The following is a 26,841-nucleotide window of genomic DNA, read 5'->3' on the forward strand; positions in this document are numbered from 1 at the left end:
CGAATCCCATTTACAATTGCAACTAAAAGAATAAAATACCTAGGAATAAATTTAACTAAAGAGACAAAAAACCTATATAAAGAAAACTACAAAAAACTGTTAAAAGAAATCACAGAAGACCTAAATAGATGGAAGGGCATACCGTGTTCATGGATTGGAAGACTAAATATAGTTAAGATGTCAATCCTACCTAAATTGACTTACAGATTCAATGCAATACCAATCAAAATCCCAACAACTAATTTCTCAGAAATAGAAAAACCAATAAGCAAATTTATCTGGAAGGGCAGGTTGCCCCGAATTGCTAAAAACATCTTGAGGAAAAAAAACGAAGCTGGAGGTCTAGCGATGCCGGACTTTAAGGCATATTATGAAGCCACAGTGGTCAAAACAGCATGGTATTGGCATAAAGATAGATATATCGACCAATGGAATCGAATAGAGTGCTCAGATATAGAGCCTCTCATCTATGGACATTTGATCTTTGATAAGGCAGTCAAGCCAACTCACCTGGGACAGAGCAGTCTCTTCAATAAATGGTGCCTAGAGAACTGGATATCCATATGCAAAAGAATGAAAGAAGACCCATATCTCACACCCTATACAAAAGTTAACTCAAAATGGATCAAAGAGCTAAACATTAGGTCTAAGACCATAAAACAGTTAGAGGAAAATGTTGGGAGATATCTTATGGATCTTACAACTGGAGGCGGTTTTATGGACCTTAAACCTAAAGCAAGAGCACTGAAGAAGGAAATAAATAAATGGGAGCTCCTCAAAATTAAACACTTTTGTGCATCAAAGAACTTCATCAAGAAAGTAGAAAGACAGCCTACACAATGGGAGACAATATTTGGAAATGATATATCAGATAAAGGTCTAGTATCCAGAATTTATAAAGAGATTGTTCATCTCAACAACAAAAAGACAGCCAACCCAATTACAAAATGGGAAAAAGACTTGAACAGACACCTATCAGAAGAGGAAATACAAATGGCCAAAAGGCACATGAAGAGATGCTCAATGTCCCTGGCCATTAGAGAAATGCAAATCAAAACCACAATGAGATATCACCTCACACCCACCAGAATGGCCATTATCAACAAAACAGAAAATGACAAGTGCTGGAGAGGATGCGGTGAAAGAGGCACACTTATGCACTGTTGGTGGGAATGTCAAATGGTGCAACCACTGTGGAAGGCAGTTTGGCGGTTCCTCAAAAAGCTGAATATAGAATTGCCATATGACCCAGCAATACCATTGCTGGGAATATACTCAAAGGACTTAAGGGCAAAGACACAAACGGACATTTGCACACCAATGTTTATAGCAGCATTATTTACAATTGCAAAGAGATGGAAACAGCTGAAATCTCCATCAACAGAAGAGTGGCTAAACAAACTGTGGTATATACATATGATGGAATACTATGCAGCTTTAAGACAGGATAAACTTATGAAGCATGTAATAACATGGATGGACCTAGAGAACATTATGCTGAGTGAGTCTAGCCAAAAACTAAAGGACAAATACTGTATGGTCCCACTGATGTGAACAGACATTCGAGAATAAATTTGGAATATGTCATTGGTAACAGAGTCCAGCAGGAGGTAGAAACAGGGTAAGATAATGGGCAATTGGAGTTGAAGGGATACAGACTGTGCAACAGGACTAGATACAAAAACTCAAAAATGGACAGCACAATAATACCTAATTGTAAAGAAGTCTTGTTAAAACACTGAATGAAGCTGCATCTGAGCTATAGGTTTTTGTTTTGTTTTGTTTTGACTTTACTATTATTACTTCTATTTTTGTCTCTATATTAACATTCTATATCTTTTTCGGTTATGTTGCTAGTTTTTCTAAACCGTTGCAAATGTACTAAGAAATGATGATCATGCATCTATGTGATGATGTTAAGAATTACTGATTGCATATGTAGAATGGTATGATTTCTAAATGTTGGGTTAATTTCTTTTTTTCCGTTAATTAAAAAAAAAAATAAAAGAGAAGGGGTAATTGGAGCTGAAGGGATACAGACTGTACAACGGGACTGGATATAAAAACTCAGAAATGGACAGCACAATACTACCCAATTGTAATGCAATTATGTTAAAACACTGAATGAAGCTGCATGTGAGGTATAGGTTTTTTGTTTTTTTTTCTTTCTATTAATGTTTTAATTCTTATTCTGTTGTCTTTTTATTTTTTTATTTCTTTTTCTAAATCAATGCAAATGTACTAAGAAATGATGAATATGCAACTATGTGATGTTATTAAGAATTACTGATTGTACATGTAGAATGGAATGATTTCTAATTGTTTTGTTAATTCTTTTTTTAATTAATAAAAAATATATATATAAAAAGAAAAGAGTGAATGTTACCTAAGGACTTTCACCCTATTCTGGAGAGATGTAGTGTACTTCCCGGTTGTACACAAGACAGTTGAGTACTCTTAGGTCAAACCTATGTCTGTTCTTGTGCTCTATTTAGAAATTAAGTGTATTTCAAGATGATGTGTACAGCTGCCAGGTTAACAAGGACTGTAATGGTTAGGTTCTGGTGTCAACTTGGCCAGGTGATGATGCCCAGTTGTCTGGTCAGGCAAGCAGTGGCCTAACCATTGCTGAAAAGATATTTTGTGGCTGGTTGATAAGCCAAAAGGCTGGTTTATTAAATCATCAGTCAGCTAATTGCAGCTGTGGCTGATTACATCTATGAACAACTAAGGGCATGTCTCCCATAAGCAAGATAATCCAATCAGATGGGTTTGACCCAATCAGTGGAAGACTTTAAGGGAGGAGAGAGAATTTTCACTGCTTCAGCCAGCAAGCCTCTCCTGTGGAGTTCATTGAAACACTTCATTGGAGTTGCCAACTTCACAGCTTGCCCTATGAACTTTGGACTTTTGCATACCATAGTTGCAAAAAGTCCATAAATCTCATATTTACAGATCTCTCCCTTGGGTTCTGTTTCTCTAGAGAACCCAGACTAATACACTAGACTACACCCCATTCATGAGTGCCTGGCCCCGCTAAAGCTGGGAAATGATGATTTGGGAAAGTTCTTTTCAATGTGACCCTCTTTCTAGATTTTTCCCTCCAGGAAAAGCAGCTAGAGGCAACAAAAGGAGAGTAAAAAAGAAAACTGTGACAAAACACAAAAACAGAACAGACAAAGATTCCTGGAGAAGGAACGGGGGAAAGAAAGCTTTCTCCTGGGGGTGAAAAAAAATTGCGCAAATAGTGCAATCTTGAAACTTGCAAACCATATACCCAGGGCAAGAATCAAATAAAGAAGAGCTGAAATAATCTGATGAGTTAAACATAAGCAATTTTAAAGATCTGGAATAATTTGAACCAAGTGTCAAAGAAGAGTCTTACACAAAGCCAATCAACAATAAAACCCTAGTCTGAAAAGGATTCTTTTCTCTCTCCTTTTTTTTTAACTTCCTACCAGCCAATTAGATAGAACTGTCATCTCAGCCAATTAGATAGAACTGTCAGCACTGCACCAGGCAAGGTCTGAGAGACAAAGTAAGCAGTCAGGTGAAGGAGATAATTCCTTAAAGGGTGTATCTTTAAGTAGTCTATACTGGGAGCATGGGAAGGTAGCTCAGCTAAGCTCCAATTACAGTTTTAATAAACAAATTTGGACTGCTAAATACAAGCTCCAAGCACAGATAAACTGAGAGCAAGTAGGAAAGGAATCTTGAGGTCTCTCCCAGCAGAGACAAAGTATGGCTGATAAAAAAAAAAAACAAGTCTTGTGGAGTCAGTTGAGCATAGATTACTGCAAAAGAACTGTGCCCCTCAAACAAGGGCACATAGAGCTGACTACCAACTCCAGCTCTTAACAAATGAAACTTGGAAGCTGGGGACTGGCTCTAAAAAGATATTTCTTTTTTTTCTTTCTAAAACTATTCTAACTAGCTCTTTAGGGAAAGCCTTGGGGATTTTCAATTGTCACCCTTGATCCAGGCAAAGTCAGAGTTAAGATAGGTCTGAGAGACAAAGTAACGAATCAAGTAAATTCCTAAAGAGCTTATCTTCCTCAAGAAAAGGGGAACAAAACCAGCTCAAGTGGCAGCACTCAACCAGAGAATTCAGACGCCACCTTAAACCTCACCTTACACCTCAACCTCTGTCTAAACCATGATCCTAGCAGGTATAGTGTTTGCTGAGAATTCAAGTCACTGCACCAATTTATGGTAGCCTGTGTGGATCTGTGGGCTGATAAGTGCCACGTGCTAGGAAGTATAGGAAAAGTACAGAGCCTAGAGGCATCACAAGAATCTCTGACAACCTGTTGTGTCTCACCTTCAGGGAAGCTCGATACTGATTACACCCTCCCCCTGAGACCTGAGCCTGTCTATTCAGGGGAAATCTGACTGAACATAATCTAAGGAGACCTTCCTCAAAAAAAGTTTCCATATAGGCAAGGAAAGAACCAGAAAACCAAGAGCTGAAAAATTCTGATCAGTAAACAAGCAATGCTAGAGGTCTAGAATAAGTTGAATTGAATGACAAAGAACATATAGAGAGAACAAAGCCAAACATGAAAACCCTAGGTAAAAAAGTGAAAAAACTCTTTCCGTCCAGCTCCTCCTCCCCCAGCACTCTGGCTGCTCCACCTCTTGCGAGCTTGGGCTCCTGCCGTGCACCACTGCCACCGCAGTCTCCCTTCAGCTGCCATCATGATCACCTGCCGGGACCTCATCAGCCATGATGAAGTGGTCTCTGACATTTACAAGATTTGAGATCGCAGATGGGCTGCACCTGGAGGTGGAGGGAAAGATGATCAAGGGTGGCATTGATGATGCTCATTGGTGGAAATACCTCTTCCAAAGGCCCAGAAGGTGAAGGTACTGAAAGCACAGTCATCACCGGTGTTGATATTGTCATGAACCATCACCTGTAGGAAACCAGCTTGAGGAAAGAAGCCTACAAGAAGGACATCAAAGATCACATGAAATCAATCAAAAGCAAGTTGAAGAACAGAAACCGGAAAGAGTAAAACCTTTTATGACAGGGGCTGCAGAACAAATCAAGCACATCCTTGCTAATTTCAAAAACTACCAGTTCTATATTGGTGAAAACCTGAATCTGGGTAGTATGGCTGCTCTCCTACACTACTGTGAGGATGGTGTGACCCCGTATATGATTTTCTTTAAGGATGGTTTAAAAATGGAGAAATGTTAATACATTTTGCAATTCCTTGGATCTATCACCTGTCATCATAACTGGCTGCTGCTTTTCATCCACACAATACCAGGACTTAGACAGATGGACTGATGCCATCTTGAACTCATTTATTTTGACCTTGATTTATTTGGAATGGAGGCATTGTTTTAAGAAAAACATGTCATGTGCGTTGTCTAAAAATAAAAACGCATTTAAACTCCTTTGAGAGAATGCCTCTTAGTTTAATATTTAAACTAAATTCATCCTGTAGTGTTCCTGGAGAAGGTAGAGTCTGCTTATAGGTAACTACTTTACAGCATAAGACTGTATTCAGATGACATCTATAGTTAACCTACTTCTGGGACTGGAATATAAAAACAAGAACCAAAACTCCTAATTATGAGTTGAAGGGAGGAGACCATGTTAATAGCAGTGCCAGCATTTGAAGTGAATCTTTGTACATGTCATCACCTACAAATGGAAGTAGTTAACTCTGGAAAAGTTTTATCAAAATAATGCAGAGACTATAATACAGTTGGAAAAGAAAAGTGAAAACGACCTCCAAAAATAAACTAATCAGCAAAAAATTATGAACCATACTAGGAAAAATGAAGATATGGCCCAATCAAAGGAACAAACTGACAATTCAAAGAAGATACAGGAGTTGAAACAACTGATCGGGGATGTTCAAACAGACATGCAAAATCACATCAAAAATCAACTCAATGAGTTGAGGGAAGATATGGCAAAAAAGAAAGGATATGAAGAAGACATTGGGCAAATGTAGAGAAGAACAGAAAGTTTGAAACAACAAGTAGCAGAATTTATGGAAATTAAAAGCACAATAGAAGAGATGAAAAGCAAATCTACCTACAACAGTAGATTTGAAGTGGTGGAAAAAAGCTTTAGTGGACTAGAGGACAGAACAGCTGAAATCCTACTCATGAAAGAACAGATAGGGAAAAGAATGAAAAAATATGAGCAAGGACTCAAGGAATTGAATAACAGCATGAAGCATATGAATATACATGTTTTCAGTGTCCCAGAAGGAGAAGAGTAGAAAAAAGGGGCAGAAACACTTATGGAGGAAATAAACACTGAAAATTTACCATCTCTTATGCGACACATAAAATTACAGATCCAAGAAGTGCAGCATACCCTCAGACAGAATAGCTCCAAACAGACCTACTCCAGGACACTTATTAGTCAGATTGTCAGATGTCAGAGACAAAGAGAGAGTTCTGAAAGCAGCAAGAGAAAAGCAATCCATCGCAGAAAGGGAAGTTCAGTCAGACTATGTGTGTACTTCTCAACTGAAACCATAGAGGCAAGAAGGCAGTTGTATGATATTTTAATACTGAAAGAGAAAAACTGCCAACCAAGAATTCTATATCTGGTAAAAGTTTTCTTCAAAATGAGGGAGAGTTTAAGATACTTTCAGACAAACAGACACTGAGAAAGTTTGTGAACAAGAGACATGCTTTACAAGAAATACTAAAGAGAATACTACAGGAAGATGGGAAAATTCAGGAGATATAGGCTTGGAGAAGAATGTAAAAATGAAGACTATCAAGCAGGTAAAAAGAGAGAAAGGGAAAAAAGATATGACATATAAAATCCAAAAAGCAAAATGCTAAAAGAAAGTACTGCCTTTACAGTAATAACATTAAATCTTAATGAATTAAACTCACAAGACATAGACTAATGAAGTGGATTAAAAAACAAGGCACATCTATAAGCTGTCTACAAGAGACTCACTTTACACCCAAGGACAAAAATTGGTTGTAAGTGAAAGACTGGAAAGAAGATATTTTATGCAAACAACAACCAGAAAAGAGTAGGGGTAGCTATAATAACATCAGTGGAATTTCAAATGTAAAACAATTACAAGAGACATAGAAGGACACTACGTATTAATAAAAAGGATAATTCATCAAGAAGACACAAAAAATACATGAGAAACACTGAAGGGAGAAGGAGACACCTCTATAATTATAGGTGGAGATTTCAATGAACCTCTCTCATCAACTGATAGAACATCTAGACAGAGGATCAATATGGAAACAGACATGTTAAATAATATGATAAATGAACTAGACATAACAGACATTTATAAAACACGACACCCACAACAGCATCATACACATTTTTCTCAAGTGCTCATGGATTGTACTCAAGGATAGGTCATATGTTGGATCACAAATCAATCTCAACAAATTTAAGAAGATTGAAATGATGCAAAACACTTCCTTGGGTAATGATGGAATGAAGTTGGAAATTGATAATAGGCAGAAGGCTGGAAAATTCACAAATATATGGAGGCTAAACAACACACTCTTAAACAATAGTAGGTCAAGGAAGAAATTACAAGAAAAATCAGTAAATATCTTAACATAAGTTCAAATGAGACACAATATATCAGAACTTGGGATGCATCAAAGACAGTGCTGAGACTGGAGATTTATTGCCCTAAATGCTTGTACTAAAAATGAAGAAAGAGAAAAATTGAGGAATAGCTATGCACCTGGATGAACAAGAGAAAGAACAGCACACTAAGCTCAAAGCAAATGGAGGAAAGAAATAAAAAAGATTAAAGCAGAAATAAATGAATAGAGAACATGAAAACATAAGAGAGACTCAATGAAACCAGAAGTTGGTTCTTTGAGAAAATCATAAACCAGCTGGCCTTTAGCTAGGTTGAAAAAAAGAGAGAGGCTGCAAATAAATAAAATCAGAAATAGGTGATGGACATAACTACTGATCCTACAGAAATAAAGGAGATACTAAGGGGATATTATTAGCAATGATATGCTAAAAATACTAGACAACATAGCCAAAATGGGGAACTTCCCAGAAAAGAATTAACAACCAATATTGACTTGAGAATAAATAGATGACCTCAACAAACCAATCACAAGTAAAAGTATTGAATTAATCATCAAAAAGTTCCCAAAATAGAAAAATCTGGGACAAGATGGCTTCACATGTGAATCCTACCAAGCATTCATGAAAAAATTAGTACCAATCCTGCGCAAACTGTTCAGAAAAAATTGGAGGATGGAAAGCTACCTAACTCATTCCATGAAGCCAGCATCACCCTAGCACCAAAGCCAGGCAAAGATACTACAAGATAAGAAAATTAAAGACTAATCTCAATAATGAATATATGTGGGGAGCCGTTTATGGCACCGGCAGTGTGCCGGCCATCATCTTGGTGTCTGGCGCCATCTACTGACCACCTTGTGGTCCAACACCATCTTGGATACTAACTCAAGTTAAGTTTTTATCTCAAGTAAAGTTTCTATTTTCTCACGTCTGCTCTGCTCTGCCCAGAAATCTGCTGAATAGCCTCGGCTGAGCCGCCTTTGCTATCTTAGTTTCTGCGGATTGGCCTAGCCACCGTGCAATGCCTATCACCTGCTAACGCCTGATACAAGGCACTTCCCCCATCCCACTGGATAAATACCCTGGATTTGCCCTCAATAAATGGAGACTTGATCAGAATCCTGTCTTGTCTCCATTCTCTGTGTCTCTTGTCCCCCCAATTCTCACTCCCTCCCTCAGGTCCAGGTTCGTCTGTCCCACGGGTCGGGACAAATATAGATGCAAAACCCTCAACAAAATACTCACATTTCAAATCCAGAAGCACATTAAAAGAATTATACACCATGACCAAGTAGGCTTTATTCCAGGTATACAAGTCTGGCTCAACACAAGAAAATCAATTAATATAATACACCACATCAATAAATCAAAGTGAAAAAAAACACTTAATTTATTTATATGATCATCTCAATTGGTATGGAAAAAGCATTCAACAAAATTTGACATCCTTTCTTGATGAAAACACTTCAAAGGATGGAACTAGAAGGAAACTTCCTCAACATGATAAAGAAAATGTATGAAAAACCCATAGCTGAAATCATACTCGATAGGGAAAGACTGAAAACTTTTCCACTAAGATCAGGAATGAGACAAGAATGTCCACTGTCCCCATGGTTATTCAGCATTGTACTGGAAATTCTAGCCAGAGCCATTAGACAAGAAAAAGAAATAAAAGACATCCAAGTAAAAACTTTCACTGTTTGCAGATGACATGATACTATATGTATAAAATCCAAACAAAGATGTTCTCACAGCTACTAGAGCTAATAATGAGCACAGCAAAGTGGCAGGATACAAGATCAACACTCCCAAATCAGTAGAGTTTCTATACACTAGTAGTGAGCAGTCTGAGGAGGAAATTTTTTTATGCAATTTACAATAGCAATCAAAGAATCAAATATTTAGGAATAAATTTAATGAAGGCCACAAAAAACCTATACACAGAAAACTATAAGACATTGCTAAAAGAAGTCAAAGAAGACAAATAAATGGAAGGACATACCATGTATATAGATTGGAAGACTAAATATATTTAAGATGTCAATTCTACCCAAATTGATTTATAGATTCAACACAATACCAATTAAAATCCCAATGACTTACTTTGTAGAAATAGAAAAACCAATAAGCAAATTTATTTCAAAGGACAGGTGCCCCAAATTGACAAAAACATCTTGAGAAAGAGGAATGAAGTGGGAATTCTCATACTACCTGACTTAAAAGTGTATTACAAAGCTACAGTGGTCACAACACCATGTACTGGCATAAAGATAGATATAGTGACCAATGGAATAATTGAGTGTTCAGAAATAGACCTCTCATCTATGGACAAGTGATCTTTGATAAGGAATTCAAGCCAACTCAACTGGGTCAGAGAAACCTCTTCAATAAATGGTATCTGGAGAATTGGATATCCATATCCAAAAGAATGAAAGAGGACCCCTATCTCATACCTGATACAGAAATTAAGTCAAAATGGATCAAAGACCTAAACATTAGAGGTTTAGGTCTTTTAGAAAAAAACTTTTAGAAAAAAAATGTAGGAAAGCATCTTGAAGACTTGTGATAGGGAGTGGTTTCCTAGACCTTACACCCAAAATATAAGCAATGAAAGAAGAAATAGATACATAGAATATGCTCAAAACTGAAAAGCTTTGTGCATCAAATGACTTTGTGAGAAAAGTAAACTTCAGCCTATGCAATGAGAAACAATATTTGGAAACCACATATCAGATACGGGTTTCATACCCAGAATATATAAAGAGATCCTACAACTCATCAACAAAAATACAAATGTGTCAGTTTGAATCTGTTTTGTACCTCAGAAAAGCCATGTCCTTTAATCCTTATTCAATATTGCTAGGTTGGATCTTTTTTATTGTTTCATGGAAATGTGACCCACCCAGTTGTGGATGGTAATTTTTTATTAGATGGCTTCCATAGAGATATGTCTCCACCCATTGAAAGTGGGGTTGCTTACTGGAGCCCTTTAAGAGGGAACCATTTTGGAAAAAGCTTCAGAATCAACAGAACCCACAGAGCCAAAGACTATTGAAGATGGAAAAAGAAAACACCTTGGAGAAGTTGTTGCAGAAGCCTGGAGAGAAAACTAGCAGATGTTACCATGTGCCTTTCCAGTTCAGAAACCCTGAACATGACTGGCCTTCCTGAGCCAAGGTATCTTTCCCTGGATGCCTTAGTTAGAACATTTTTATAACCTTGCCTTAATTTGGGCATTTTCATAGCCTTAGAATTGTAAACTTGTAACTTAATTCATTCCTTTTTTAAAAAGCCATTCCATTTCTGATTATCACATTTCTTCAGCTTAAAAACCAAAACAACAAACAACCAAATTTAAAAATGGCCACAAGACATGGACATACACTTTCCGAAGATGAAATACAAATGGCTAAAAAACATATGAAAAGATAGTCAACTTTACTTGCGAGTAGGGAAATGCAAATCAAAACTGGAATGAGGTATTCTCTCACACCTACAGGAATGGTCATTATAAAAAAAAAACATAAAATTCCAAGTGCTGGGGAGGATGTGGAGGAAGAGGCCCACTTGTTTACTGTTGATGAGAAGTAGAATAATGAAACCACTCTTGAGGGCAGTTTGGCAATTCCTCAGGAAGCTAAGTTCAAAATTGCCATATGATGCAGCGCTCACATTTCTAGTATATATTTGGAGGAACTAAAGGCAGGAACACCAATGTTTATAATGGCATTATCATGATTGTCAAGAGATGGAAACATCCCAAATGTCCATTAATGGATGAGGTGAATAAACAAACTGTGGTACATACATACAATGGAATATTACACAGCTGCAAGACAGAATATCATCATGAAGCATGCAACAATGTGGATGGACCTTGAGAACATTATGTTGAGTGAAATTATCCAGAAACAAAAGGACAACTATGGTGTCACTAATATGAACTAACATTAATAAGCAAACTTTGACAGTTAAAGTTGAGAACACAGGTTTTCAGAAGATGCAAAGATGGTAGAGATTATATATTTGATGCTAAAGGAGTACAGAATGTTCAACAGGATTGATTGTACAGATCCAGAAATGGATAGCACAATACTATCTGTTGGTAGCACAATATTGTAAGTACACTGAACAAAGATGAGTGTGAGTATGACTGAAATAGGAAGGCTAGGGACATATATGACACCAGAAGAGGGGATAGAAAATAAAGACTGTAACTGTATTATTTAGAAAAACCTAGAGTTGTCAATGATGGTGATTAAATGTAAAAATATAAGAAGGCTTTTACATGAGAAGGTACAAATGAATGTCAACATTGCAAGGTGTTGAAAATGGATGGTATATGGAAAAATACAATCAATACAAAGTGGAGTCTATAGTTAGCAGTGACATTGTAATAAGTTTCCAGTAAGTACGAAAAAGAAAATATACCAAAGTTAAATGTCAATAATAGGGGCTATAAGTGAGAGGTATGGGATTCTTGGTGCTGTATTTGTGTTTCTCCCTTTCATTTTATGTTATTTTTATTTTTTATTCTTTAATTTTCTTTTACATTTTCTTCCTCTTCCTCTTTCTTTGCAGAAGAAATGCAATTACGGTGTTCAAGTAAACTGATCATACAAGTTAAATTAGATCATATGCTACCCAAATAAAGATTTTGTACCAAATAAACATCTCTCCCTTTGGTCTTGCATAGAGGTTGAAGTTTGAAAATGTGGGCCATATCTTCCTTTATCCAGTATTCTGATTTACTTTAGTCCTATCCAGACCAGCTTCATTCATATCCCTAGATGAAGCAGAAGGAAATAAATAGCAAAGATTAAATCAGAAATAAATGAAATTTAGCATTTAAAAACAATGAAAATTAATAAAACCAAAAATTGGTTCTTTGTGAGGATCAATAAAATTAACAAACCCTCAGCTATACTAGCAAAGAAAAAAGAGAACATATGAATAAATAAAATCAGAAATGAAAAGGGGGACATTACTACTGACTCCACAAAAATTAAAAGGCTCATCAGAGAATATTATGAACAACTGTATGCCAACAAATGAGGCCACCTAGATGAAATGGACAAATTCCTAGAAACACACAATCAACCTAGCTGAATCTAGAAGAAATAAAAGATCTTAGCAGACCAATCACAATGAAAGAAATTGTAGCTGTCATTAAAAACCTCCTGACAAAAAGAAGTCCAGAACCAGATAGCTTTACAGTTGAATTCTACCAATCATTCCAAGAAAAATTAATGCCAATCCTGTTCAAACCCTTCCAAAAATTTGAAGTAGAGGGAACACGTCCTAACTCATTTAGTGAAGCCAAAATCACCCTAATACCAATGCCAGATAAAGACACTATGAGAAAAGGAAATTCAGACCAATTTATCTAATGAATATAGATGCAAAAATCCTCAACAAAATAATTGCAAATCAAATCCAACAGCACCTCAAAAGAATTGTACAACATATTCAAGTGGGTTTTATCTCAGCTATGCAAGGGTGGGCTAATAATAGAAAACCAATTAATGTAATACACCACATTAACAAATCAAAGGGGGAAACCACATGAGCAGTCAATTGATGCAGAAAAGGCATTTGACAAAATCTATCATCCTTTTTTTAAAACATTTTTTATTGTAAAATATAACATACATACAAAGCAAAGACATAGAAAAGCAATAAATTTCAAAGCACACTTCAATGAGTAGTTACAGAACAGATCCTGGAGTTTGTCTGGTTTTAGCAGATTAAAACACCCATGTCTAGCTTTTGTGCACCTCTTTTGCTGTATTCTACAGTGTAACATCTGAGATTACCTTTGTCGTAGTCATAATAGCAAAATCATACAGTATCTGTTATTTGTGTCTGACTCATTTCACTCAGTATTATGTCCTCAAGGTTCATTCATGTTGTCATATACTTCAGGACCTCATTTCATCTTATTGACGCATAGTATTTCATTGTGTGTCATTACCACAGTTTGTTTAATCACTCATCTGTTGATGGGCACTTGGATTGTTTGCATCTTTTGGCAATTGTGAATAGTGCTGCTATGAACATTGATGTGCAAATGTCTGTTTGTGTCACTGCTTTCAGCTCTTCTGGGAATATGCTGAGGGTCAATATTGCCAGGTCACCAAATATTCAGTTTTCAAACTCTTTTCTGGCTGTACCACCAATGGTGAATAAGTGTTTCAATTTCTCCACATCCTCTCCAACATTTGTAGTTTTCTGATTGTTTCTGTTTGTTTAATAGCAGCCATCCTTTTAGGTGTGAGATATCTACTATCATCTTGATTAGAATTTTCCTTACAGCTAATGAAAATGAGAAGCTCTTCGTGAGCTTCACTTCATTATTCTTCAAATAATGAAAATTTTATTTCTTCCTTTCCTATTTGAATGCCTTTTATTTCTTTCTCCCCTCTAATCACTCCAGATAGGACTTCTAGTACAAAGTTGAATAATGTTGGTGACAATGGCATCCTTGCCTCATTCCAGATCTTAGGGGGAATGCTTTCAGTCTCCCACCATTAAGTATGATGATGCTGGCTATGGGTTTCTCATATATGCCTTTTATGGTATTTAGAATTTTTCCTTTGATTCCTACCTTTTGAAGTGTTTTTATAAGGAAAAGATGATGGATTTTCTCAAATGCTTTTTCAGCATCAATTGATATGATAATGTGATTTTTCCCTTTTGATTTGTTAATGTGCTATATTATGCTGATTGATTTTCTTGTATTGAACCACACTTGCATTCCTGATATAAACCCCACTTGGTTGTTGGATTCAATTTGCTAGTGTTTTCTTGAGAATTTTTGCATCTACATTCATTAGGGAGATTGGCCAGTAGTTCTGTTTTCCTGTAGCATCTTTATCCAATTTGCTATTAGAATGATGTTAGCTTCATAAAATGAGATAGGTAGCATTCTTTTATCCACAATTTTTTTGAAGAATTTGAGCAGGATTTGGTGTTAGTTCTTTTTGGAATGTTTGATAAAAATCCCCTGTGAAGCCATCTGGTCCTGGGCTGTTCTTTGTGGGAAGATGTTTGATGACTAATTGAATCTCTCTACTTGTAATTGGTTTGTTGAGAGCTTCAATCTTTTCTCAAATTAGTATTGGTAATTTGTGTGTTTCTAGGACTTTGTCCATTTCATCTAAGTTGTCTAGTTTCTTGGCATTTAGTTGTTCACGATATTCTCTTATGAGTTCTTTTATTTCTTCAGAATCCATAGTAACAGTCCCCCTCTCATTTCTGATTTTGTTTATTTGCATCCTCTTTCTTTTTCTCTTTTTCAGTCTATTTAGGGGTCCATCAATTTTATCAATTTTTCTCAAAGACCCAATTTTTCATTTTGTTGATCTTTCTATTGCTTTATCATTCTCCAGATTGCTTAATTCTGCTTAATCTTTGTTATTTCTCTGCTTTTAATTGCTTTGGAGTTAGTTTGCTTTTCTTCTGTAAATTGTTCGGTAAGCAGTTAAGTCCTTGATTTATGCTCATTCTTGTGTTTTTTTTTTTTTATATATAGGCATTTAGGGCAATAAATTTCCTTCTCAGCACTGCCTTTACCACATCCCATAAGTTCTGATATGTTGTATCCTCATTATCACTCAGCTCTATATATTTGCTGATTTCTTTAGCAATTTCTTCTTTGACCTGATTATTTAAGAGTGTGTTGTTTTATCTCCATATATTTGTGAAAGCTCTGATTCTTTGGTGATTATTAATTTCCAGCTTCATTCTTTTGTGGTCAGAGAAAGTGTTTTGGATAATTTCAAGTTTATTAAATTTATAAGGAATCAGTTTTTTGCCCCAGCATAGGATCTATCCTGGAGAACATTCCATGTGCACCAGAAAAGAATGTATATCCTGGTGTTTTGAGGTGTCATGATCTATATATGTCTGTTAGGTCTAATTTGTTTATCACATTGTTTACATTCTCTATTCTTTCTTTCTTGTCTGATTGTTCTATCTATAGTGGAGAGTGGTGTATTGAGTCTCCTACTATTATTGTTGAAACATCAATAGCTCCCGTCAGTTCTGCCAATGTTTGCCTAATGCACTTTGGAGTGCCTTGATTGGGCGCATAAAGGTTTATGATTGTTATTTCTTCTTGGGTTAATTGTCTATTTTATTAAAATGTAATGTCCTTCTTTGTCTCTTATGATGTTTTTACATTTAAAGTCTATTTTGTCTCATATTAGTATAACTACTCCTGCTTTCTTTTGGTTACTGCTTGTATAGAACATCTTTTTCCATCCTTTCACTTTCAATCTAATTGTATTCTGGGTCTAAGATGCTTCTCTTTTAAACAGCATATAGATGGATTATATTTTTCAATCCATTCTGCCCATCTGTTTCTTTTAATTGGTGAGTTTAATCTGTTAACATTAAAAGTTATTACTGCAAAAGTAGTTTCTGAATCTACCAACTTATCTTTTAGTTTTTATTTGTCAGAGCTATATATTCTTTTCCCTGTCTTTTTATCCTTTAAATTACCATTACTGGTACTCTTCATTTCTGTGCCATCCTCCAGACCTCCCTCTCTTGTCTTTTTTTTTTCCAGCTCTCAGGACTCTCTTTAGTTTTTCTTGCAGGACAGGATTCTTGTTGACTAATTCTCTCAGTCTTTGTTTGTCTGTGAGGATTTTAATGTCTCCCTCAATTTTGAAGGATGACTTGGCTAGAAAAAGAATTCTTGAATGAAGTCTTTCTCATTCAGGATCTTGAATATATCATACCACTGCCTTCTTGCCTCCATGGTGCCTGTTGAGTAATATGAACTCATTCTTATGTGAACTCCCTTATATGTGATAGATTGTTTTTCTTGTGCTGCTTACAGGATTTTCTGTTTCTCTTCAACATTTGACAGTTTGATTAGTATGTGTCTTGGCATAGACCTATTTGAATCTAATCTATTTGGACTTCATAGGGCCTCTTTGATTTGCATATTATGTTTTTATAAAGGTTGGGAAGTTTTCCCCAATTATATCTTCAACTAACTTTCCCAGACCTTTATTTTTCTCTTCTCCTTCTGGTTCTCCAATGTTTCTTATGTTTAGGTACCTCTTGTTGTCCATCATCTCCCTAAGATCCAGTATTCTAGTTTTCTAGCTGCCAGAATGCAATATACCAGAAATAGAAAGGCTTTTAAAAAGGGGAATTTAATAAGTTGCTAGTTTACAGTTCTAAGGCTGAGGAGATGTCCCAATTAAAACAAGTCTGTAAAAATGTCCAATCTAAGCCATCCAGGGAAAGATAACTTGGTTCAAGAAGGCTGATGAAGTTCAGGGTTTCTCTTTCAAGTGGAAAGGCACATGGCAAGCACAGTCAAGAATTTCTCATCTGGAAAGGCACATGGTGAACACAGTCAGGGTTCCTCTTTCATCTGGAAGGGCACATGGTGAACACAGCATCATCTGCTAGCTTCTTCTCCTGGCTTCCTATTTCATGAAGCTCCCTGGGAGGCATATTCCTTCTTCTTCTCCAAATGTCACTGGCTAGTGGACTCTGCTTCTCATGGCTATGCCATTCTGCTCTGCTCTCTCTGAATCTCTTTTTCATTCTCCAAAATGTTTCCTCTTTTATAGGACTCCAGAAACTTATCAAGACCCACCCAAATGGATGGAGACATGTCGTCACCTAATTCAGCTTAACAACCACTCTTGATTAAATCACATCTCCAGGGAGATTATCTGATTACAGTTTCAAACATACAGCATTGAATGGGGATTATTCTACCTTTATGAAATGGGATTTTGATTAAAACATGGCTTTTCTAGGGTCCATGCATCCTTTCAAACCAGCACATCCAGTAACGTGTTATCCATCTTTTTTGTCATTTATTTTCTGTGTGCTCTAGTTCAGTTGTTCCGTGTACCAGTTTGAAGGTACTGGGTACCCCTGAAAAGCCATGTTTTACTCCTGATCCAATCTTGTGGGGCCAGATGTTTCTTTTAATCCTGATTCAATGATATAAGAAAGAAACATTTTATTAGATTATATCCAGGAAGATGTGATACGCTCATTGTGGGTATGACCTTTTGATTAGATAGAGATGTGACTCCGCCCATTCAAAGTGGGTCTTGATTAGTTTAGTGGAGTCCTTTAAAAGGGGACATGTTTTGAAGAAGCCTCAGAGCTGATGCAGATGCTTAGAGAACAGTTGTTTCAGAGCCAACATGAGGCCCAGCTATTTGGAGATGCAGGGCCCACCAGACTCATCATGTGCCTTCCCATGAAATACTAAGCAGTCCAGAACCCAGAGCTGTGTCCTAAAGGAGATAAATGAATGCCCACGGACCCTTAGAGAAGAAATCACTGGCATCAGAAGCTGGAAGCTATGGAACCAGGAACAAGGGCCAACAGATGCCCAGCCATGTGACTTCCCAGCTGACAGCATCAGCCTTTCTTGAGTGAAGCTAGCCTCTTGGTGCCTTAATTTATACATTTTTACAGTCTTAGAACTGTAAAATATATTCCCCTCTTAAAAGATATTCCACTTCTGGTATATTGCCTTCTGGCATCTTAGCAAGCTAATACATTCTCTCTTCTAGCTCAGTTATTCTTCTTTCTGCTTCTTCAAATCTGCTGTCATGGGTCTCTAGTCTATCTCTAATTTGGTCTACTGTATCTTTCATCTCTTTCATCTTTTGAATTCTTCTTTATGCTCTTCTAGTGTCTTCCTGATATCCTTTATTTCTTTATAAGTATCTATGAGTAGTTTTTCCATATTGTGTGTCCCCTCCAGGGTTTTGTCATTTGGATGGGCCATTTCTGCTTGCCTCTGCACATACTTTTCTATTGTGTTCAGGGCATTTGATTATCTTAATAAAATTATTTTGCAAGTTGTATTTATTTGGTTTTGTATTAAAGGTTTCATTTTTTTATTTTTTTAACATGGGCAGGCATCGGGAAGAGAACCCTGGTCTCCAGCATGGCAGGTGAGAACTCTGCCACTGAGTCACCATGGCCCGCCATGAAGGTTTCCTTTTGCACTTGGTTTGTCAGTAATTTCCTGCCACACTGAGACCTGGATTTCATGTAGGGGGTACAATTCTACTTAAGGATGTATTATAAGCTAGATCGGGATGCACAGGTAGTTCAGTAGCAAAAGTACTGCTGCCTGCTACATGGGAGACCTAGGCTCAAATCCTTGCCCTTGCACCCAAACAAATAATAATAATAATAGCTATAATAATATCAAAATGAAATATAAAAAAAGTATTTTTAAAACAACAAAAAAAACCCACACATACCTCAACCATACTAGGCTCTAAAGTCAGAACAAGACACCTTAAGATATATTGGGAATGAATTCAGACTGGTGCTCACAGAAAGGAGACAAAATTAAATAAGTAAATAAATTAGAAGAAAAAATAAATAAAAAAATATATAAATAAAAATAAAAATAACTGATACTAATAAAGATATGTAGAGAGAAAAATATATTTAAAAAAGAAAGGTGAAAAAAAGAAACCATAACTAAGCACATAGGGAGTTTGCCAGCCTGCATGTGCTGCTTCTCACCAGCAGCTGGTCCCAGCACGCTGGATGAGGAGCTGGCCACAATGCCTGAGGGAGCAGCCAATTTGCAATGTCAGGTGTCAAGCAGATCCATCAAACACCACACCCAATAAGGACAGCTATTCACAGCACCCTGCTGAGCAACCACTCCCAGTGCCTGGGGGCACAATTCCTTGTGGTGGATGGTGGAGCTTGCCTCCGGGCTCCCCACAGGTGCCAGCTGTGGAGCTGCTTAAGGAGGTTTCTCCAGCCAGCAGCTGTGGCAGGCTGGAGCAGAGGGATGTTCTGTTCCCTTCAATTTGCACCTCCCATATGCTGCTCTCTGCCCCTGGTGGGGATCATGGCCTATATAACCATTACCCTACTCTCCCTGCCCTGATTCCCCCACCTTTTTCCTCCACAAGTAACCCTGGAGACCCTCTTCAATCACTCAACCACCCCGGGTACCAGAGTCCAAATCATTCTCTCCCCATCCCCTATCTTGTCCCACAGAGCAGAGGTAAATTCAATCCACCCCACTCTGAAACTTTCCTGAAAGTCTCCAACATCCTTTCTTAATAAAAGAAAGCTTTGAAAGATAGACATAGAAGGAAATTTCTTTGTATTGGTTTGCTAATACTGCCAGAATGTAATATAACAGAAATGGAAGGGCTTTTAAAAAGGGAATTTATGTTACAAGTTTACAGTTCTAAGGCCATAAAAATATCTGAACTAAGGCATCCAGAGAAAGACACCTTGACTCAAGAAAGGCTGTTATCTGTCACATGGGAAGGCACATGGCTGGCATCTGCTGGTCCCTAGTCCTGGCTCCATTGTTTCTAGCTTCTGATGCTAGTGGTTTCCTCTCTAAGCATCTGTGGGCCTTCATTTAGCTCCTCCGGGACACAGCTCTGGGTTCTGGCTTGTCAGCATCTCATAGGAAGATCCATGGTGAAATCTGCTGGGCTCTGCATCTCCAAACATCTGTGCCTAGGTGTCTGCTCTCTCTGTTGACACTTTAATCATCTCCAAATGTCTGCATCTCTGTCAGCTATGAGCTTTCTCCAAAATATTTCCTCTTTTAAAAGACTCTGGTAAACTAATCAATGCCCACCTTGAGTGGGCAGAGTCACATCTCCATCTAATCAAAATGTCACACCCACAAATTGTGTGTGTCACATCTCCATAGAAACAATCCAATCAAAGTGTCCCACCCAAAATGTGCATCATATTTCCATGGAAAAAATTCAATCAAAGTTTCCACCCACAATATTGAATCAGGATTAAAAGAAATAAGGCTGCCCCCACAAGGTTGGATCAGGACAAAGGACATGGCTTTTCTGGGGCACATAACAGCTTCAAACTGGCACATTTATCAATGTGATAAAGGACATTTATGAAAAACTCACTGCTAACATCACATTTGATGGTGAAAGACTGAAAGCTTTCCCTTCAAGATTGGGAACAAGACAAGGATGTCCACTGTAACCGCTGTTATTCAACATTGTGCTGGAAGTTCTAGCTAGAGAAATTAGGCAAGAAATGTAAATAAAAGGCATCCAAATTGGAGTTGAAGAAGGAAAACTTTCTCTATCTGCAGATTATATGATCTTACATACAGAAAATCATGGAAAACCTGCAACAAAGCTACTAGAGCTAATAAATGAATTCAGCAAAGTGGTGAGATACATGATCAACATGTAAAAATCACTATTTCCTTATACTAGTAATGAGAAATCTGAGGAGAAATCAAGAAAAATATATATGCCTTTTTGCAAAGAATACCACACAGCTGAAATACAGTTCTCATCACTTTATATCAGGGGTATGTGATATCAACATGACTTATAAGCAATTTAACTGAAGGGTAATTTTAGTTACCTGGTTAAGCTGTTCTTTGCCAGGGACCTCCACAGCAAAGTTCTAATTGTTCTCTTTCTATACTTTTTGGAAGCAAGTTACTAAATCCAGTCCATTCTCATGGACAGGGTGGGGGGGCAGGTAGGACAGGATTAAATTCTACCTCTTGATAGGTGGCAAGGGGAGGGAATATCTGCATATATTATTTGGAATTCCTCTATAAGGAAAATTTGTCCCTTGTCTCCCATTTATTTATTCATTCATTTGTTTTTATAAATATGGACTTATGTATATTTCTTTTAAAAATTGGCTTATCATCCAATTTGACTTTATTTTGTTATTGTTCTATCTTTGGCTTTGGGGGGGTCGGTCCTTCAGGTTGACCTCTGTGTCCCTTTGACATGACTCCATCCCTTTGGTATTTAAGCACTTTCTTACTTTTTTTACACTACAGAATGCTCCAGGCTCATCCTGTGTTTCCTTGCTCCAGACGGAGAATCAGCCATTTTTTCAAGATGTCTGAGTCAGTAGTTTTTGACCAGCAATATGATAAGCCTAAAATTTCAACCAAATAAAATATGGTCTGTTTTGAAGGTAGGTTCAGCAATACACTGAGAATGTGGCTCTCACATGAATTAGTCTAGACAGTCAGATTTACTAGGAGTCAGAGTACACCAGTTAAACAAAATCACTTTCAGTATTTGTGTGGCAAAAGATCAATGCCCAGAACAAAGTTACCTAATGAAAGTTGATTGACACTGTGAGAGATAAAAATGCATAGAAAGATTAGCTTCTGCCCTCAAGTACTGGGAGATAAGATATTAGAGGCAGGACGATAACAGTCTCTACAAGTTTGCAATAGCTGGTGAATAGTAGAAAGGGCTTCTGCAGCTCATAGCAAACAGTACTGGGTTCCTGGAAGCCTCCCTGGCAGCAGTGTCCTTTGAGTAGAATACTTGAAGGAAAAGGTGAATAGAGATGATTTTGAGAAACTTGAAAATATTTCTAATGGCCATGACCTGGAGCAGTCTCTGCTTACTCTGGGGAAAGCAACATCCGGGGAACTGTGCTGGGAAAAAGGATGAGCCTCTATTTCAACATTCACTAAGCCAAAGTCAAACTTTTCTCCCTCAGTGTTCTAGTTTGCTTGCTGCCGGAATGCAATATACCAGAAACAGAATGGCTTTTAAAAAGCAGAATTTAATAAGGTGCTAGTTTACAGTTCTAAGGTCAAGAAAATGTCCCAATTAAAACAAGTCTATAGAAATGTTCGATCAAAGGCATCCATTCAGGGAAAGATACCTTGGTTCAAGAAGGCTGATGAAGTTCAGGGTTTCTCTCTCAAGTGAGAAGGCACATGGCGAACACAGTCAGGGTTTCTCTCTCAGCTGGAAGGGCACATGCCAAACACAGTATCATCTGCTAGTTTTCTCTCCTGGCTTCCGGTTTCATGAAGCTCCCAGGGAGGCGTTTTCCTTCTTCATCTCTAAAGGTTGCTGGCTCATGGACTCTCTGCTTCTTGATGCTACAGCACTCTCTGCTCTCTTGAAATCTCTCTTTCTCCAAAATGTTACCTCTTTTATAGGACTTCAGAAACTAATCAAGACCCACCCAAATGGGTGGAGACATGTCATCACCTAATCCATTTTAACAACCACTCTTGATTAAATCACCTCTCCAGGGAAATTATCTGATTACACTTTCAAACATACAGTATTGAATAGGGATTATTCTACCTTTTATGAATGGAATTTTGATTAAAACATGGCTTTTCTAGGGTCCATGCAGCCTTTCAAACCAGCACACTGAGTTCTTTTAATTGGCTTGTAAACAGCTGGTCCCTAATGGCTAATTAGAATTCTATAGAAATTGCCTATGGGAGTGAGGGCTCCCAGGAGCCCCAACTGCAGAAGAGAAGGTTCCAAGCACTGGCCTTTCTGCTAATGCAGGCCCTAGAGGGTGAATCCCCAGACCCAAGTCTAATCCTGATTCCCCAGATGCCCCAAGGAGGACTCTTTCAGCCTGTCACTGCATGGGTCTTCAGGAGAAGAGGGCAGTGGAGGCCTTGGATGATGCTGCGTTCTATTTCATGACCAGTGCATGTCTGTGAGTAGAGCTGGCCTCTGAGAAGACCACAGAAAGGCCGTAGAGTGGTAGGAAACTTAAGGACCTGAGGCTCCTTTAGGATGAGCCAGCACATAACCTCTCACACACAGCCAGACAGAGCGAGATAGAGTCCTTTCCTCTTTCGGCTCACATCATGCTGGTGACCTTCTGGGGGTTCTTGTTCCCGCTCACGCTGGTCTTTCTGTCTGGCAAATGCTGATGAATTTAGGGGGAGGATTTAATGGAGAGTAATTTTCCCTTTGACTGCACATACTAGTGAGTTCACTGACTCCTCTACCATCATTTTTTTCCTACCCAACCTTTACAGAGTTGAGTGAGAGGTGGCTGAGCCAAAACCATGGCTCTTTCCTTTCAACCTTACTGCCTCCCTGGGTTCCAGAATTCAGTGAAACCATTCCAAGTTCTGGAGTAACCTTATCCATACTCTATTCCCCTAAATTTTAAGTTTTACTGCTCTAATTTTTGGTGACTAGAAATGTTCACTTCCCAGTTTCTCATTAGATTTGTCTAGTACATCATCAGTTATTTCTTAATACATAATTATTTTTTAGGATGAATAAAAATTCTACTAATATTTGCATGGGATGTACCCAGGCATAAGCTATGGTACTTTCTCAAAAATGAGCTTGTAATGTAATAATGGTGATGAGATGTATGCAAATATGGGAAATGTAAGGAAGAATGTGATATAACCAAAACTAGTATATAAACACCTAGTCCATGATATTATATTTCAAATGTTTCCACTAAACTCTCTGAGATAAAAGTGACAGCTCAGAAAAATACATCCAGTTTTTCCTGTACAGTCAAGTTCCCACTGATACCAAGAGGCAGTCCCTTGGGGGCTCACACAGACACACCAGTCTGAGAAGAACGGTATTGTGTACTCTATGATTGTCATTGGGAACTGATGAATAAAGGAGATGAGGGAAACACAATATTGCTAAAGTTTTTAAAAATCTGGGGAGATATTCAGCAGAGAAGGAGTGAAGGAATTAGGAGAAGCAAGTCTTGGAGGCATTAGATATGTAAGTTAACAAAGCTGCAAGTGTAACGTGAGGCCAAATAAATCATTTTAAGCTTTGAATGTGAAGTTAAGAATTTTTAAATTTGTTCTGGCAGTGGAAGCCTCTTCCATATCTTCTGTAAGGATTGGCTGGCAGGATACAATCCATGGTTTAGAAAGATTAAACTGATGGGATATGCAGGACAGATTTACATTGGGAGATGCAGAAGGCAAAGCACTCCACCATGAGGCTGTAGCTATGTTCAGGGTGAGAGATGGTCAATGTCAAGACCAAGTCATAAAGGGCCAAGGATGAGGACAATGAGAGCTGAGTAGCCATGAGAGTGGAAGAGATTGATAAAGGAGAGAAGCCAGAGGCAAGAAGGCCAGTGAGAGGAGGGGAACAGAAGACTGACCACTGGGGATTTAGGTGAGTACTTTGGATATCAGGAAAGAGAAGGTGGAATTGGCCTTGTAGGTTCTTACCCCTCAGTTGTATAGTAGGAACAGCCTGGGACTCCTTGACTCATGGAACAGAACAAACTATGGACTGGGAATTAGAAATCCTGGGTTCTAGTCCAAGTCCTGTAGTTAATTCATGTTTCCATGTCTCTAAGCTACTATAGGAACTCAGGATGCATCTATTTTAAAAGGAACCTCTGCTTCTGATAGGTAATCTAAAATTGAATACTAAGAGTTCCGTTAGGAAATACAGCTACTTTGCAAAACTTCCTGATGCCCATGATGAGTAACACAACACAAGGAGCTTAGATGAGGGGAGAGAATAGGGATGGGTTTCTGAGCAGTGAGAAGTGGGGGGAAGGACTTGAGCCTAGGACAGAGGAAGAATTACCCAACTCAGTGATGACCAAGCACCCAGGAAGGAGATAGTCAGGAATCATTCTGTCTCAAACAGTTACTAGTTGTATGCCCTGGATAAATTAATCTTTCTGAGACTTGGTAAATTGGTGATAATTGTAGCAACTTCTCATGTAAGTCCACAGAGGGCAGTAGACTCTGAGGAGACTTATTCTAAAATCCTCTGAAATTGCACTATTATGGTGGCAGTGTTTTAGGAGACTGCTGGACCCACCCATGATCCTCTTTCCAAGATATCCAAATATGTCTGGACCAGAGATTTTCTTGTTTGTAAAACAAATTACTTACAACCAACCCTTTTCATAAGTGAGAAATTAATCAACCATATATTTAAAACATGGTCATGATCATGCCTCACTAATACTGGTGTAATCATGGCTAGGTTATTGCACCTATCTGGGTATGGTAGGTTATTGCACCTACCTGGGTATCAGCTTCTCTGTTTGAAAATGAGGAGATGTATAAATTCTACAATCCCTCTCAGCTCTGAAATTTTCTAATTCCGGATCTGAGAATTAGTTTCCTTAGGGCTCCCTTCATGTCATGATTCCTCAGGCTGTAGATGAAGGGATTGACCAGGGGTGTCACCACTGTGAAGATGACTGTGGCCACTGTGTCCTGTCCTGAGTAGGAGGATGAAGGGCGCATGTAGACCCCCAAGATTGCCCCATAGAAGAAGGAGACCATGGTTAGGTGGGATCCACATGTAGACAGGGCTTTCCTTATTCCCTGAATAGATGGAAATTTCAATATATTAGAGAAGATGTAGGCATATGAGACAGTGATACATGTAAATGGAGCAATTGACATCAGTCCACCTGCAATGGATACCATCAACTCATTAATGAAAGTATCAGAACAAGACAGCTTTATAATAGCATAGGGATCACAGAAGAAGTGATGGATAGCATTGCTGGAGCAAAATGTGAGCTGGACCATGAGGAGAGTGTGTAGGAGAGCATGCAGATTTGTAATGACCCAAGACACAGTCACCAGAAAGACACAGAGCGTGGGCCTCATGATCATGGTGTAGTGAAGTGGGCAACAGATGGCTACATAGCGGTCGTACGCCATCACACTCAGGAGGAACCCATCTATGTTGATGAAAGTGATGAAGAAGTAGATCTGGGTCATGCATTCCACATAAGAGATAGATTTGCATCCCAATATATGATTTACCAGCATCTTAGGGATTGTGATTGATGAAAAGCAGATGTCAACACTGGAGAGGTTGGCCAAGAAGAAGTACATGGGTGTGTGGAGATGACTGTCACAAGTGATGGCCAAGATGATGAGAAGGTTTCCAAAGATGGTGACTAGGTACATCCACAAGAACAGTCCAAAGAGAACCTCTTCCTGCTCAGATTGCCCAGAGAGTCCCAGGAGAAGGAATTCTGTGACTGTAGTCTGGTTGTCCCTGTCCATGTCTGGAGGGGAGAAAATATCATTGCAGGATAAGATCATATGTCAGCATTTGAGCAAATTTTTAAAATTGGGACAGTTAACTCATCGGTTGAGAAGGAACAAAAACTGAATAATCGTATTAAGTTTTACAGAAAATCCTGAGCAATTTCAATAGTGTTTAATTACCAGTAGCTACAGTTTTATTTATTACACCCCTATTTACTGAATACCATCTATAAATACTTTCATGTACAGTACTCAATCTTATTATTGAGATATTATATTTCATTTTACAGAAAAGGAAACAGGTTTGGGTGGTTAGGTGCTATCCCCAAATTCACAGAGCCAGTGAAAGTTTCAAGCCAGCTGAACTGCATTTTTTTCTTTATATTCTATTTCTTTGCAAGCTAAACACCTGATTTTGATTAGCTACAATTTACTGAAAATTTAACCACATGGCAGGTTTTGTACTAAGTGCTATATT

At 38.0% G+C, this 26,841-nt stretch overlaps 1 protein-coding gene and 1 pseudogene across 1 annotated transcript; one reads left to right on the plus strand and one right to left on the minus strand.

Moving 5' to 3' along the window:
• The first annotated feature begins 4,698 nt into the window (after window positions 1–4,698).
• Window positions 4,699–5,243, plus strand: LOC143664394 (translationally-controlled tumor protein-like; annotated as a pseudogene).
• Window positions 5,244–25,433: 20,190 nt separating this feature from the next.
• LOC143664395 (olfactory receptor 1f45-like) lies at window positions 25,434–26,378 on the minus strand. Its single transcript, XM_077138007.1, has one exon. It carries the CDS (start codon window positions 26,376–26,378, stop codon window positions 25,434–25,436), a length of 945 nt encoding a protein of 314 aa, XP_076994122.1.
• Between the last annotated feature and the right edge of the window lie 463 nt (window positions 26,379–26,841).

The sequence above is a fragment of the Tamandua tetradactyla genome, chromosome 20 (genome assembly GCF_023851605.1).
Source record: "Tamandua tetradactyla isolate mTamTet1 chromosome 20, mTamTet1.pri, whole genome shotgun sequence".
NCBI lineage: Eukaryota > Metazoa > Chordata > Mammalia > Pilosa > Myrmecophagidae > Tamandua > Tamandua tetradactyla.

Bases quoted from the DNA above. Each gene is read 5' to 3' on its own strand.
- LOC143664395 (XM_077138007.1), bottom strand. From the start codon at position 26,378: ATGGACAGGGACAACCAGACTACAGTCACAGAATTCCTTCTCCTGGGA.